Source organism: Equus przewalskii, chromosome 7, assembly GCF_037783145.1.
Source record: "Equus przewalskii isolate Varuska chromosome 7, EquPr2, whole genome shotgun sequence".
Lineage (NCBI taxonomy): Eukaryota > Metazoa > Chordata > Mammalia > Perissodactyla > Equidae > Equus > Equus przewalskii.
In genome coordinates this window covers 69,544,398-69,559,986 of record NC_091837.1, presented here as the reverse complement: position 1 = coordinate 69,559,986, position 15,589 = coordinate 69,544,398, and the positions used below count along the sequence as shown (strand labels likewise).

Genomic DNA, 15,589 nt, shown 5'->3' with positions numbered 1-15,589 from the left:
ACTGATCTTTGTACTGTCTCCATGGTTTTGCCTATTCTAGAATGGCATAGAGTTGGGATCATATAGTGTGTAGCCTTTTCAGATTGGCTTGTTTCACTTAGTAATATGCATTTAAGATTCCGCCATGTCTTTTCATGACTTGATAGCTCATTTATTTTTAGCACTGAATAATATTCCATTGTCTGGATGTACCACAGTTTATTTATCCCTTCACCTACGTAGGACATTTTGGTTGCTTCTAAGTATTAGCAGTTATATGAGAAAAGCTGCTGTAAACATCCATGTGCAGGTTTTTGTGTGGACGTAAATTTTCAGCTTATTCTGGTAAATATCAAGGACCTTGATTGCAAGATCATGTGGTAAGAGTACGTTTTGTTTTGTAAGAAAACTGAAACTGTCTTCTAAAATGGCTATACCATTTTGTGTTCCCACCAACAGTGAATGAGAGTTCCTGTTGCTCCACATCCTCACCAGCATTTGGTGTTGTCAGTATTCTGGATTTTGGCCATTCTAATAGGTGTGTAGTAGTATCTCGTTGTTGTTTTAATTTCCATTTCCTTAATGACATACGATCTGGAGCATCTTTTCCTATGCTTATTTGCCATCTGTGTATCTTCTTTGGAGAGGTGTCTGTTCAGGTCTTTTGCCCATTTTTTAATTGGGTTGTTTGTTTTCTCTTTTATCTTTTTTGTATTTTCTTTGAACAGTTGTTTTTTCCTGGGTACCATCTAGTGAAAATACGCAGAAAGCTTCGAGGACGTTAAGAATGATTTATTTTTTCAAAGGAAAACTCCTGTCTTTCTGTTTTCTCCTTCTGCCTTTTTCTTTCAGTTACACCTGCCGCCACTTGCGGAGATATGTGTGTGTGTTGGACAAACTCTGTTTCCCCCACTCTCACTGTTCTACGCTGCGGCAGTGCTTCTCGACCCTCAGTGACAATGGAGAGGAGCTCTTGTCTTTAACTTGCTCTCACATTCTCAGATCCTATGCTTCCAGGTTATTAACCTCTGCTCTCCATTTACTGCATGCTGCATGCTGTGTATGACTGATATGTGCATGTTTTAATGGGACACATGCCATTAAATGATTGAAGAGGAAATTTATATTCAAAATGATGCTAATTGTTTAAAATAATGCCTGGGATTTGTTTCCTCACAAACAAATGTCTTGTAATGTGCTTTCTATTTTGTTTCGTGGGAGAGAGAAAAGCTTTCAACCACACCGTTGTCATGTAAACTTGACAGAACTTTTCTATACTTGGCTCTCTCTGGGAATCTTTTAATTTATAATAGTTGGGAGTGCACTGTCTGATTTGTATTTGAAATAGACTCTACGGTTACTATTATGTATGAATTTTGAGTTCTCTTTCTTGCTCTGCATGCGTACCCGAAAGCTAGCTGTGAGACTTCACCCATGTTTTGATAGAGGCGCATTTGGCTAAGTAAGGTTGATTTTCTGAAAAGGTAGAAGTTATCCATTGGAGTTTTGTGTTTCTTACTCATTTTATTTACATGCAGAGTAGTTATAAAATCAGCAAGTTGCAATATGTCATGGATGAATGCAGAGTAAACATAATGATGGTGGGAGTCGTAAGAAAGAAACAAGCCATCAGTCTCAAGTATCAGAGAAAATCAGCACCTACCGTTTAGTGTGTATCACGCACTAAAATAGAGGGGCAGCGTAGTGTTGCCACTCGGTACTTTGCAGTTGACATTTTTAACACACGTTTTCTGTAAGTCAGAGATGACTTATGCGAGCACTGTACTGTTAGCTTGGTGTGACGTTTGAAGGCCGTGTCTCCACTGCTGAGTGATTTAGAGGGAGAAGGGAGAAAACTCCACGAACACCTTCTAGAAAATAACAAACACGTAGAATTAAAATAGATCTTTTCGGGTGAAGAAACATACAAAATCTTCAAGCTACAAGGTATTTCTAAGTGAGAACACTTTGGTTATTAGGAATAGGAGACAATGTGGCATCTCGGTTGACACAGCCTTTTCTTGATAACAGAAAGATTTTACAGACTCTCGTAATGATGTTGATCAGACTCTTACTGAGTCAGGAGAGACGCTTCTAAGAATCAGGGATAGAAAAGCAAGCGAAAGTAGTAGGAGAAACTCTTATGTATATAATATAGAAGAATTTATTAAATTTATCAAACTAAAGCCAGTGACGTTCAACTGACTTATGTAAAGTAAGTGAATATCAGGTAAGTGAATACTCTTGGGAATTGGAGACAGAACTTGTCTGGTTGCAAGGAACGGGGAGAGCTGCTGCTAATCATTGAACCTCTTAAATGGACAGAATAATTGATCTTGCCCTTATTTCCTAGCGTGTTACTCAGAGTTCTCCAGAGAAACAGAACCAGTAGGATACATCTGCATAGTGTGTGTGTGTATATATATAGACAGATATATATAGATACAGATACATAGGGAGAGAGAGATTGAGGTTTATTTTAGGGAATTGGCTTTGGTGATTGTAGGGCCTGGCAAGTCTGAAGTAGGGCAGGCTGGAAATTTGGGAAAGTACTGATGTTGCAGTCTTAAATCCTGCATCTATGGGGTAGCCCGGCAGGCTGGAGACTCAGGCAGGATTTTTATGCTGCAGTCTTGAGATGGCCTTCCTTCTTCCTCACGAAACCTCAGTCTGTGCTCTTAAGGCCTTCAACTGATTGATTGAGACTCACCCACACTATAGAGGATAATCTGCTTTCCTTGAAGTCAACTGATTATGAATATTAATCACATTCACAGATACCTTCACAGCAATGTCTAGAGGAGTGTTTGAGCAAACAGCCAGGCACCATAGCCTGGCCAAATTGGCACATACAGTGAGCAGCACATTATGCTTCTCCTGGTTTTTCTTTGTGAGTGCCTTCATATGCATCCTCTCTGTCCTACCAGACTCGGAGCCTCCTAGGGGCAGACACTGTATCTTATTCCTTGTTACACATCTCGTAGCAGTTCACGCCTGTCCATTCTTGATCCTTATTCATTCCAGTTGCAGCGGATTTTGCCATTTGCGACAAAGGCCACTGTCTACTTTGCTGTGGAGTCACACCCCTCACCTCACAGGAGCAGACAGGAGAGGGAAATACACAATCAACTGGGAAGATAAAAGGAAAAGGACTGGGAAGACAAAGTAGGGAGGACCAGAAGTAATGAGTTGAGAGGGCAAAGATGAAGGCACCGTGTCGCCAAAGCAGCGTGCCATTCCTGAGCCCCTTCTCCGATTCCTGGCAGGGTTCAATCTGCACTCAGTTTCCGAGTCGGTGTACCATTTCTTTCGTTTTTTTCCATTTCCTCCTTCAGCACCTTTCCTGGAACCCCTCCGCCCTTACGCACTCCGGGTCCTTCCTCTTCCTCAGGAGGTTGTTCAGTACTCAGCTAAGATTTAACTGATTAACCCCCCAAAGGGAATTTTTTTCAGTACAAAGCCCTCCTCAGGGCTGAAAAGCCTTTATGACACATTTATAAGGAAATGTCAGACCCCAGTAGTCCCAGGTAGATGGGTGAGGAAATATTCTGAGGACAGGAAATCTTTATAGTGTTTTCAATATGCTGCCCCCTTGCAAGCCTGTCCGCTGTCTAACAGTCTCCTGTCTTTCACCTCATCCCAGGGCTGTTGCCCAGATGTACAGCACAATTTGGCCTCCAACTTCTGCCAGGCCCTGTCCACTTTTTCTGAACAGCAGAGAAGAAATACAGTGGTTAGGGACATGGGCTCTGGCATTAAGGCCTCTCCTCCTCCCCAGTGGGACAGTGTCCAGGGCACTCTTCTATTCAGGACAGACCTCAGAACGTGGGCATGATTTGCATAAAAGGGAGATTTCTGGTCACCGTTATGCCATGTTCATTTGCAAGTGACTAATACCCTGTATACACAGTGACACATGGTGGAATGTAATTTAGTGCCTGCAGTTGAAAGTTTTCTTTCGACAGAGCTATGTTATATAGAAGGACAAACCAAGGCAAAAATGCCTGAATGAAGCAATCACAGGCTCACTTCACAATCTCAAATAGCTGTTGGTTATGCAAAATGTTTAAAATGTAATTCAGTTCCCAGAGAAAAATATATGCTTATTCCTTAAGACCGAACTTTACCTTAGTCTAACATGAGTTACTGCTGTTGACGGAAAGCTCAGTCATTCTACTGCACATTTCTTCCCAATGTAAGAATTCTTTTTACGGCATCCCTGCGAGAGAGCTTCTGGGTACTTCCCACTTCAGGAGGAAGTAGAGTTCTTGCTGTTTCATCGTTAGAAAGATTGCCATGTGTTCAGTCGTCCTGTCAAAAACTTTCGTATATTGGTCTGGCTCTCCTTGAGAGCAACACATAAATGTATAAACTTTGCTGCTTATAAGAGCCCTTCAGGTTTTTCAAAACATCCGTCGTGACTCCCCTTAATCTTTTTTCTTCAGCTTAAATAGCCTAGTTACTTCAACCATCCCTGAAACAGATGATTTTTAGATTTTTCAGTCTTCTAATTATCTTACTGGATGATCTGTGTTTGTTACCACTCATCATGAAATTTGATATTCCAGAATTGGATGTAATGTTTCAATTGTACTTTATAATTTTGGCCTTTATAAATTAAAACTATATAAAGTATAAATTACATAATAGTTATAAATTATATCCTATTAATTTGTCCTAAGACAAACTACACAGATCTTTGAAAGCAGGCAGATCTTGGCTTGTGTAAAATTCCCAGGTCTTTTTCACATGAACACACATCTCCCTAGACTTGTTTTACATTTAATTATTTGAACTTAATTGCAGGGCTTTGACGTTTGTTCTTCCTTAAATATAACATAGTGGTTTTGTCCCATCTTTCTCTGAGTCATACCTCATGAAGCTGTAAGCCTTTCAGACCTGGTAGCTTCTCCCTCTTACCCTCAGAAGCATTGAGATCAGCTCTCGAGTTACCAACCTTAGAGTTGGCTTCTTTAGAAATCAAATTTCGAATTTCATGTACGCATTTGAGAATTTTCATTGATTGCTAGTAACTGCATGAAGTCAAATGCTTTGATTGTCTAGATCTTTGTGTGCAATTTAAGTTCTGCTTTCTTGGGTTTCAGGGCGGAGTGGTAAATAAGTTTTATGAGAAATCTATGAAAAGAAAATACTTATTTTCCTTTATTTTTAAGTGACTATATTTAATTTACATTTTTTCTGATGTCAAAAATACAGCTCATAATATTGTTTTAATTGGGCCTGAGACTGGAGAAATCAAGGGAAGGTTTGGTGTTGCACCGATTCTGTTTCAGTGGCATCACTTAATTTGAGTTACTCTTAACTCAGAGCCTCAGTTTTGTTGCTCCCTCATGCTAGAAAGCTGAGAAAGAACACCGATGTTTAAAAATTATTTTCTAGCACATATTGATTTAAAACCAGTGTGTTGTTCTCTTCTTATAAAATTAAGCATGTTAGCACTGAAGTCCTTGACTAGTGAATACTTTGCCAAGGTCAATGGTTCCTGACCTTTTGGGGGAGTCAGAACTCTTCTAGGATCTATTGAAAATTATGGACACTCTCTCCAAAAGACAAAAATAGATGTATCTGATTTACATGTATCTGATTTAGTTAGAATATTAAGTACAACTGCTGTAAAAGAGGTCCCTCCCCCGGCCCCCCAAAAGTCTGAGCTGGAATGGCAGCTCTGCCCTGTAGAATTTTTAAGACCAGGAGTCCTCTCTTGTGCTTGTGTAAGACCCACAATGTCTTGCTCTCATCCAAAAAGTTTGGAATGGCTCGCCACAAGTTCTGCATTCCAGCCTGCAGGAGGTTGGAAGGGACAGGGGTGGGAGATACACTCCCATTTTAAGGGCTTCACTCATCCCTTTGGCCAAAACTTAGTCCTGGGACTGTCCCGCCTACTTGGGAGGCTGGAAATAGAGTCTTTAGCTGAGTGGCCGTGTGGTCTGCTAAGAATTCTCTTACTGGGTGTGAAGGGGAGACAGTTATGGGGACAACTAATGGTCTCTGCCACACCACTGGGAGTTCCTGTCCCAAGTTATGAAATTAACCAGTGTTTACTCAGTGACTGCTGTTGGGTAGCAAGAGGGGTTCCTGGTAAAGACACAGCCATTGGTAAAAATCGTTGCCTTAAACTGTTAGTTAAATAGAAAATTAGTGATTTGTAAAAAGAGATCTTTTCTGACAGTGGGATCTGAAGTGGCCTCAAACAAGCAGGATTTGAGGAACGTAAAGGTTAGGTGCTGTTTGATTAGGAGAGAAGATATAGAAACGTCAAGTGCAGAAGTTCACAGGTGGGCGAGCACATGATGTATTCCAGGGACAGTAAATAGGGTGGTTTGGCAGGAGCAGATTTATATATGAAAATCAGTGTTACAACTAGTTAAATTAGCCGTGCTCCTGAGGGGTTCGGATCCTAGGTGCGAACCTGGCACTGCTCATCAAGCCGTGCTGAGTTGGCGTCGCACAGAGCACAACTGGAAGGACCTACAACTAGAATATACAACTATGTGCTGGGGGGCTTTGGGGAGAAGAAGAGAAAAAAAAGATTGGCAACAGATGTTAGCTCAGGTGCCCATCTTTAAATCACATCTGGTGCCATTTTATTCCTTTGAAAGGACTGCATCTTCAGTCTAAATCTAAGACAATGTTCTAATGAGTTTCCTCAAAAGAGTTTTTCAAAATTGCCAGAACAGTCTTGTCATAGTATATCCCACTCACTAAATCTGTAATGAATAAATATTTGAAGCCATAGTAATAATTTTTCATGCATATGATACTGTCTTAATAATTCTGTTGTGGCTATGTGCTTTATTGATTTCTGTGCCACTTCTGTGGCATGAAATAAAATGTATTATCCCACTTAAACCATTATGGTTTCCTTTTGAATTACACATTCACTACTTGATCCTGTCATCAGGCTTATTCCATGTCTATAATGTGGTGTCCACTCCTAAGATTTACTTCTTTAGTGCTCAGGGCTGTATAGTAACTCAAAATAGGGCACGTAAATTCAGATCAGAAAAGTTGGGAAACAAAAACAATACACAGTTAAATGTTTTGAGAATCACTCTTCAAACTTAGTCTGTTTTCAGGTTTGGAGTTTTCTTTTTTCTCCTCAAGAATCATTGCTGTGCATTCTGTAGGAGAGAGGAGGGCACAGCTTGACAAACCAAGCCACCGTCTTTGCTTGGCCTCCGAGCTGAGGCAGAGAGCTTTGTCCCCACCCGCTTCTCTTAGCTTCTGTGACAGCACACTCCTGGCTTTCTTCCCACCATTTTTGCTTTTTTTAGACTGTTTTCTTAGTCTTGATCCTAAGGCTATCCTCTCTTTTAACTTAGACTCTTACGTTAGGCATTTTCATCTCTTTCTATGACTCTACATGTCATCCATGTGCCAGTACTTCCCAAATTGATAACTCCAGCCCAAATTCTGAGCTCCAGGCCCATGCTCTCAGCTGCCTTAATGTTAACATCACCACTCACACCTCTCACATGCCCCATCTCCCAGGTGAACTCTTACCTGTCTTCATAAACCTTTTCTTTTAGTCTCTTCCATCTCAGTAAGTAGGGTCTCCATCCTTCAAGTTACTCATGCCCATCACATGAGAATCTTCAACATTTTCTTTCCCTCACCCTTACGTCCATCCTCATTCTATCCATTACAGTTCTGTATCCAAAATGTAAATGCAATCTGTCCTCTTTTCTCTGTCCCCACTGCCAGGCACTCTAGCTCAAACCATCTTATCCCACACCTAGACTGAAAACCTGTTGTTTGGTTTCTCCTCCAGTCTCATCACTCCCACCCCTAATTGCTCACCTAGCAAGCACCTTCAAGTCATCTAAACCAGATTGCTTCTCTTGCTTACTCAAAAGCCTTCCGTTGGCCTTAGGATAGTACATTCTGTAGCCACACCAATTGCCTTTTCTTTTCTAGGATTTACTGACTGTTTTTCCATCTTAGGGCTTTTTACATGTTCTTTCCTATATAGCATGTTCTTTCACCTGCTGTATATTTCTTACACTTGTTACTTTCTCAGACAGGTTTTCCCTTATCCCCAAATCCATTGGTATACTTAATGTTATGTTTTCTCTCACACACTCCTTCTCTCCTTCTCTCTCTCAGAGTAGACTGTAAGTTCCACGAGGGCAGAAAATGTGTGCTTTTTAATCCACTAATCCTTAGCACCTAATGGTATATAGTAGGTGCTTCATATTTGCTGAGAATGGATTGTTTTAGTTTATTGTAATTAACTTTTGGCAGACTCGCCCAGTGTACTAATGGCCACTTCTTCAGAGATTACTTGGCCAGAAGCAGGAAGATGGCAATCCTGTTACAATTCTCCTACATCTTCAAAATAGCGTTCAAGGTAGCATCGTTAGACGACAAAGTATTCTGGTTATAGTGTCTACAGATATGCAGCAAAACTGCCTGGCAAAGGAAGGCTTTCTTAATTCTTCTTGAATATGTGAAATCGCATTGGTTTTTTATCTCAGCTAAATATTTTACAGATTCTCCGCTTTTCAGAGTTATATGGTAAACCATGACCATCAAAGCAATATCAACATGCTTTGAAAGATTCCTCCTAAAAATGCAAAAATAACATTTTCTCTAGTGGCTCCAGCTAAGCAGAAGAAACTCAGGAAAAAGTAATTTCACATTTAATTTTACTTCTTGAAATTTAAGTGTAACTACTGGAAAATAATTTGAACATGGAGTAATTCTAAAAGCTTTACCACACCCTCCTCCCCCAAAAAAGTTTTCCTTTGCCATTAATTAAATTAATTAATAATTTAATTAATAATTAAATTATTGAGGCTAGAGGCTGTAATAGTAGTAACAGACTAAAGTAGCAGAAATATTGATAAGAAGTAAGAAAATATATTGCTGTATTAAAAATTCTATTTAACTTGCTTTTTAGTTTCAAAATTACCTAGTAGAGAAGGAAACATTTATTATACTATACCTAATTGGAAATGTTTAGAAAAATATTTTCAGTGTGTTACTCATAAGAATTGGTAAGATTTATTAGAGACTAATAGTAGCATTACAACCCTGCTCACAATAAATGTTATACTAGCCTGCCATGATGATCTTCACTAAAATGTCACCAAGTTACATTGTACAATTTGTAATCCACAGGGAAGAAATTCAGATTAAATCAATCACTAAAATATAACAAAAGATACTTATTAACTAATTAAAATTTTAATCTGTGAGAAGAATGTCATGAGAATTTTGGCATGTGGAAGCAAAATAAAGACATGATGGAATCTTAGGAAACAATAATATGAAAGTCACGTTCGATCCAAAACATGGTGATAGATCTTTTTTCCCACTGAATGGTCTTAGGTATAGATTTCTTTGATGAAGGAGACCCTCAAGTCTTAGTTGACGTCTAGGTGCAAGCAGAGTTCCTGAAGGTGAACACTCTAAATAACAAAATTAAAATTTCTCAGGCAGTTTAGACTGTATGGAGGATTTGGAGTGGATACAAAATTCCCCAAGTTGGATGCTCTTCCCCTGGGGCTGCCATTTGCAGGAAATTTCATGTACATATTCAGACATGCAGACTTGCATAACTGCTTATTATAGAAATATTCTTGGTTACTAAATGTCTAACAGACTTAAACATACAGGGTTTCCCGTATATGGAAGAGAAGTGATTCCACCCACTCTCCATGCCTTGGCACGTCGTGATGCCAGCCCTTACATTTATTTGACTTCCAGAATTTAAACAGGTGGTGATGTAAATCAGAAGTTAATGTTTCACCTACAGGCACTAGGTAACTAAATCATCATACTCGCAATGAGAAAGGTAAATCCTTTTCAATTGGCCACAGAGTGGGAATGGCATTTATTCTAATCTTATCCCTCTAAGTTAGATTGACAATAAAATATTTATTTTTATCTTACAAAAGATGAGGAAGTAGAGGAGAATGTAGAGAAGTTAAATTGTTTGGCAAAGATCACACAACAAGCTGGAGGTAGAGTCCCTGTCTCCAGGGCCTCTGCTCTGGTCGAAGTTTTGTCTTCCTGAGTGTGACCACATTGTAAAATGAGAGAGGTGCGTCTCTCCATACACGCGCTTAATGAATCGTTCTCAACAGAGAGCTGCTTCTATTTCTTCTGTTTTTTTACAGTTTCACATTTTGAGATTTTAAAGTTTCATTTCAGTCCTGTTATATTTTAAATCTCCATCTTACAGATTTGAGCTGGAATGGGAATTGAAGAGTTACTAATTTATTTTCCTAGGCATTTTTCCATGTGCATTCTTATACTGATCTTAAACTGGAATCAGATATGTTCTAAGAGGCGGCTTGTTTTGCACAACAGTTCTACAAACTAGCTGTCTATAAGAGGCAGTTCATTAAAAATTAACTTTAAATGAACTTGAGATGTACTGTATAGATTTTCTAAAGGCTGAACATTAGAGCATACAAAATATTTTCTTTGCCCAGTAGTAGTGATAACAACTAATATTTATTGGGCTCTTACTCTGTAATGGATACTATTCTAATTATTAACTGTCTTTATTTTAATTCTCAAAGCAACTCTATGATTATATCCCTGTTTTATAGATGAGAAAACAGATGCAAAAAGTGATTTAATACCTTGCCAGAAGATAGTAAAGCCAGTGTTGAATCCTGCACATTCTGGCTCTAAAAGCCGCAGTCTTAACTGTTGTACTGCCTCCCAAGAAGCCTTCCAATAATAGTGTGATTTTGTTAAGTAGCTTTGCCCTTGAAAACACTTTGACCCATCTTAGAGCCCACTACACATCTGGTATTTGACGATTATACATTTTAAATTCTTTGTGTTTACATTCTTAAACTTCTCTGTTCTCTACCTACTCACAGTTTCACTTGAAGGGAGTTTATAAAACTGGATAAAATTGAAAATTGAAATATAGACTGTAGAAACAAGAAATTCAAAACTGTATTTCTTGGTCCTCTAAATTCAATATGTACGACTTACTCTGATTTCTACTCTCTAAACATGCAGTGTCTCCTGTTTTTCAAAGCTATTAAATCCTTATAAAAGTTTCATAGTGTTGTATCCCAAATGTCTAAGTTTTGTTTTAATTTTTGATATGTTTGATTTTTTTTCTCAAAGTAATAGTGACTACAAGCTATTAGCAGAAAGTTTTTAACTAGATTTCACAAAGTAAGCATATACAGACAGATTGTCAAGGTAACACAAAGGATAAGTTTTACATTTTACTTACCACTGGGAAGAGAAAAAATAATAGCAATTAGCAATGAATCTAATAGTGAATAAAAGTCTTACAGCTTCCTTGTCATTCTTGTGTTTAGTGAGTAACAATTGTGTCATTCTTCCAACTTCAAATAAGTAAGCAGAAGCTCTCCTGGGGATTTAGAAGTATAGTTACTATACATATCTGTACATTTTAATACAGGTAACATTTACATAGACTTAAAAAATGTTTGTTGTTTTTAAGTTTATTCTTGGTGTATCTCATGTTGAAACTACCAATTCCTTTTCCTATATGCATTTATTTTCAAGTAGCAAATACCATAAGCCAATAGGAAGTTCGAGGCCCTAGTGTTCGCCACAGTAGGAGTTTTAAGAATTTAATAGATGGTCTCTGCATGCCAGCACGCAGTGGTTGTGACAGCATTGGGCATCTGGCAGAGACAGCAGTTTGTGTCTTGTTAAGCTGGGTCCCTTTTAGGATTCATGTAATATCTTCAGTCCTAAACTTCCAAAATCACACTTAAAGACAGTGATGGAACTAAATATAATGATATTTTAATATCTTTTCTGTAAAATGTTAGAAAGTAAAAGAAAGGTTAACAAATTAGTCTAAAACCAGTGAATAAATAGCTGCAGGTAAGTTTATTTCTACATGCTCAGTAAGAACAGCACATTTGGGAAATACTTTTCATGATTTAGCTGACGGTACAATAGCCTCTGGATTCCTCTTGCTGTCCTCAGATGGTCAGGTGAGAGAGCATGATTATGGATTAGATACTGGTCAGTAAGACACAGTGGCAGTCATCCGTTGTGTGGGTTTTTTTATTTTTGCTGTTTTCTTGTATTGCATAGCAGTATATTACCATAGCAGGCAAGATACTAAAGCAATGTGTTGTAATAGTCCAGTTTAAAGAAAGAAAAGAGCTTTGATTTTCTTTAGTTTTTTAGATTTTTGATTTTCATTAGTTTTTTAACATTCCTTCTCAGGAATCACCGTCCCTTGATTTCTGTGCCTGGCACTAAGCAGCAAGTGCAAGAGGTATGCAGGTTCCCAAATTTAGCATGACTCCTGGTGTGGCTATGGCAAGAGTTTGTGGTATTTCCTGTTACCTGGTTTAGAGAAATTTTATTTCACCCTCACTCTCTGGTTTTCTAGCCCCTCCCTTCCTCCTGTGAATATAATAATGATAATAGTAACCATTTTGTACATTGAGTCCATGTACATTAATAACCTGTGCTTCCACTGACAGCTGATGCACTTGAACTGGAATCATGGTATAAGCTAAGAGGCATTGGCTACAAATTTGTCCAGGTCACTCACTCATGCATCTTTTCTTTAAGTGAGAGCAAGTCAATTTGGCTTTAATTTGCAGTGCCTTTTACAGTCAAAATGGTGGTTGTTTCGTTCTGCTATAGCAGGAATGCTACCCCAAACAGTAAAATGAACTCTTAAAATTATTGCTTTAGTAACCTAGCTCTGGTGTATTTGTATTCTTGGATTTGAATTTCTTGGCACATGACTTAAATCACTGCTTTTTATATATTGAGGAATGTCCCTACTTATTTGAGTCAGTGTTCTTTAGCTTCAAGAATTAAAAAGAATCAGTACGTCGTTTCTCAGAGGGTAATGTGGCTTATTTGTTTACAACATGTGGAAATTTAACATGCCTTGCCATAACCAAAACCATAGAAGTCACTTTCCTGATATATGTTGGATTTTTTAGCATAAAGAAGCTATATGTATTTTCATGTTATTCCTAATCTGGTTCTACAGCTGCATTCTCTGATTTTGTACATTTAAAGAAGCTGATTTTTTTCCCCTCTTACGTAATCAAATGACATTTCTTCTGATGACCTACACTTGTATAAATACAGTAGTTACTTCCTTGCCTATTAATATTTGTTATTCAAATATTTTTCTGAAGAGAGTTTAGTTTTCATTTTATTGTTTTTAGATATATCATTCCATTAAAACTATGTTTCTGATGTTGTCCTGTTTCAGCTTTGACCTTTAATTCATTGTTTGTTTTAAACAAACTACAATGTTCAAAAATTACAGGGTTATATAGAACTAATTATCTTCTTTGTTGAATGTATGATTTCCTAAAAAGCATAATATGCTGATGACATTTTATCCTGCATTAGTTCATTAGACTAGTTCACTAAATCACTAGTCTCTGATCTAGAGGAGATGGCTTTCCATATGCCATTTTGTTTTTCTCACTTTTTTCTGTACCAGATATATCACTGTCCTTATTGTCGGCATGGTCAAATAGGCAGAGCTGGTGTTCAGAATTGGAGAAATTGTAGGTGATGGCAGAGTAAGACTGGTGTCCAATGCACCCATTTTCCCCATGAGACTTGGAGTAATTCTTTTCAGGTTGTGTACTACCACTGAATATGGCCTCCTTTTGACAATCAAATATCCACGTCTGACTGTTTGTCCCTGTATCCTCTGAAAGCAATAGTTGAACTTAGATTTTTAGCAAGAGCCCTCTGATTTACGCATTCTCTTTGGTTAATAGATAGATCTAAAAGCCCTACTTTTGAGTTGTAAAGTTTGTCAAGATTCAGATTCTCTTTGATGTGAGTGAATATAGTGCACCTCATAGTAGTGTAATAACAAAAACACTTCAAATTTGAGCCTCAGAGAATTTAGTCGGATGGCTTCAGCCCATAAATAGGACAGGTGGGTGGATGGAGGGGTGATCTCAGGTAGGCTTCACTGACTAAAGTGACTTTTAAAAAGTGATTTGAGGACAGATACTTGGTGAGTTAGTAGGTTGTTCCAAGCACAGGGGGCGGCGTGAAAGAAGAGATAGGCAAGAGTAGGCGAGAAAGACAAAGGGCTCATTTAGGAGAAAAGAATGAGGAATGGGACAGGGTGTGGGAGGAGATGAGATCAGACATACGAATTGGAAAAGAATTATGGAGCCATTTGGAGACAAGAAAAAAAACGATACTTTAACTGTTCAGAGAGCCAACGCTGATTAGAAGAAATGTGGCGAACTTATACCCCTGAAAGAAAGGATGATGGCAGTTTATATGTTTCATTGTTGAATAAGAACTTAAGACAATAAATGGGCAGATCAAAAAAAATGAAATGATTATGAAGTGGTTGATGTATATCATTCAAACCAGGACCCTTTAAGAGAGTGAAAATGGACTCTGTTTAGTGATTCCATTGGGACAAAACGCTTAAACTGGACTATCCTGGGCAAATAGGGACATATGATTATCCCATTATTATTAAATAATTACGTGGAGCTCATTAGTAGATCACAAAGATAGGAGAAATTAAAATCCTGAGTTTTGAAAGTGATACATCATAGTAGTCCTTAAAAAAATAAACTGTAAATAGTGAAGTGTCAGATTCTGGCCTGGACTAGCGGCGCCCGTCACTGAGGCTCATTTACAGATGTCGGTGTTTTCAGGGCAGGGTGGCATGGTGCTTAGGTGTTGAGCCAGGCTGCCTAGACTTGAGTGCTAGTTTGCCACTGAGAAACTGGTAATCTTTAGATAGTAAGATGGGGATAATAGGAGAACCTGCCTCTCTGGGTTAAGGTCAGGTTTAAATGAGATAATGTATGTCAAACATTAACAAAATGGTCATGTCACATACTAAGTACCCAAATTCTGCTATTAATATTTTTACCACAATTACTTCAACAACTGCTACTATTTATATATTGGAGATTTGAATGTTTTCAATTTAAAGTAATAAATACTTTAAGCTGTCTGATGGTGCTGGTAGATTTCTACCTTTTGTTTATAGTGGTAATTCAGTAATTAAATAAGTTTGGAAAATTATTTTTCATTCCAGCTTTAACATAATACAGCTCACATCTCACCTTCTGTCTATCTATGCCGGTTCTCACTTTTCAGAGGTAGACAGATTTTCACAGTTATATTATTCAAGCATTGCATACAATAATACTCATTTTGCAGTTACGTAAGTCTTAAAGATGTATTCAGCAGCATCGTGTTTTTCAAATCCAGTTCCGATCCTGGAGCAGATTGATGGCTGAGGAATAATTATTTAACTTTCTCTTTTAAGTAGGAAAGATGAAACTTACTTTTGCTAGGCTTGGGGAAGGGTCTTGGCAAATAAAAATAATGCTGTACTTTAGCTCTTTTAAGTTTGACATAGTCGTTTAAAGAGATTTGTGAGATTGTTACCAATAATTCAGCTTGAACATGCCCTTCTTTGTCCGCTTGCATTTATTATTCCTCTTTCCTAGAGTGATCTTTCCTCAGATATCTGCACAACTCACACCCTCATTTTCCTCAGGTCTTTGCTTAAATGTCTCCTCCTCAGTGAAGCCTTCTCTGACTCCCCCATCCAGAGCCTTTTTCTAGCACTCTCCGTTGTCTTTAGCTTTATTTTCAT

General features: G+C 38.1%; 1 protein-coding gene across 19 annotated transcripts in view; it reads left to right on the top strand.

Annotated features, from left to right (window-relative positions):
- Window positions 1-15,589, top strand: part of DYM (dymeclin) — a 359,236-nt gene that overhangs the window by 204,259 nt on the left and 139,388 nt on the right. For 7 of the 19 annotated variants that reach the window (XM_070630138.1, XM_070630137.1, XM_070630140.1 and 4 more), the window contains one exon: window positions 832-996. The exons of the other annotated variants lie outside the window; for them this stretch is intronic. In XM_070630138.1, coding sequence (XP_070486239.1) covers window positions 832-996 — 165 coding nt within the window. The remainder of the gene's footprint in view (window positions 1-831; window positions 997-15,589) is intronic. 19 annotated transcript variants of the gene reach the window in all.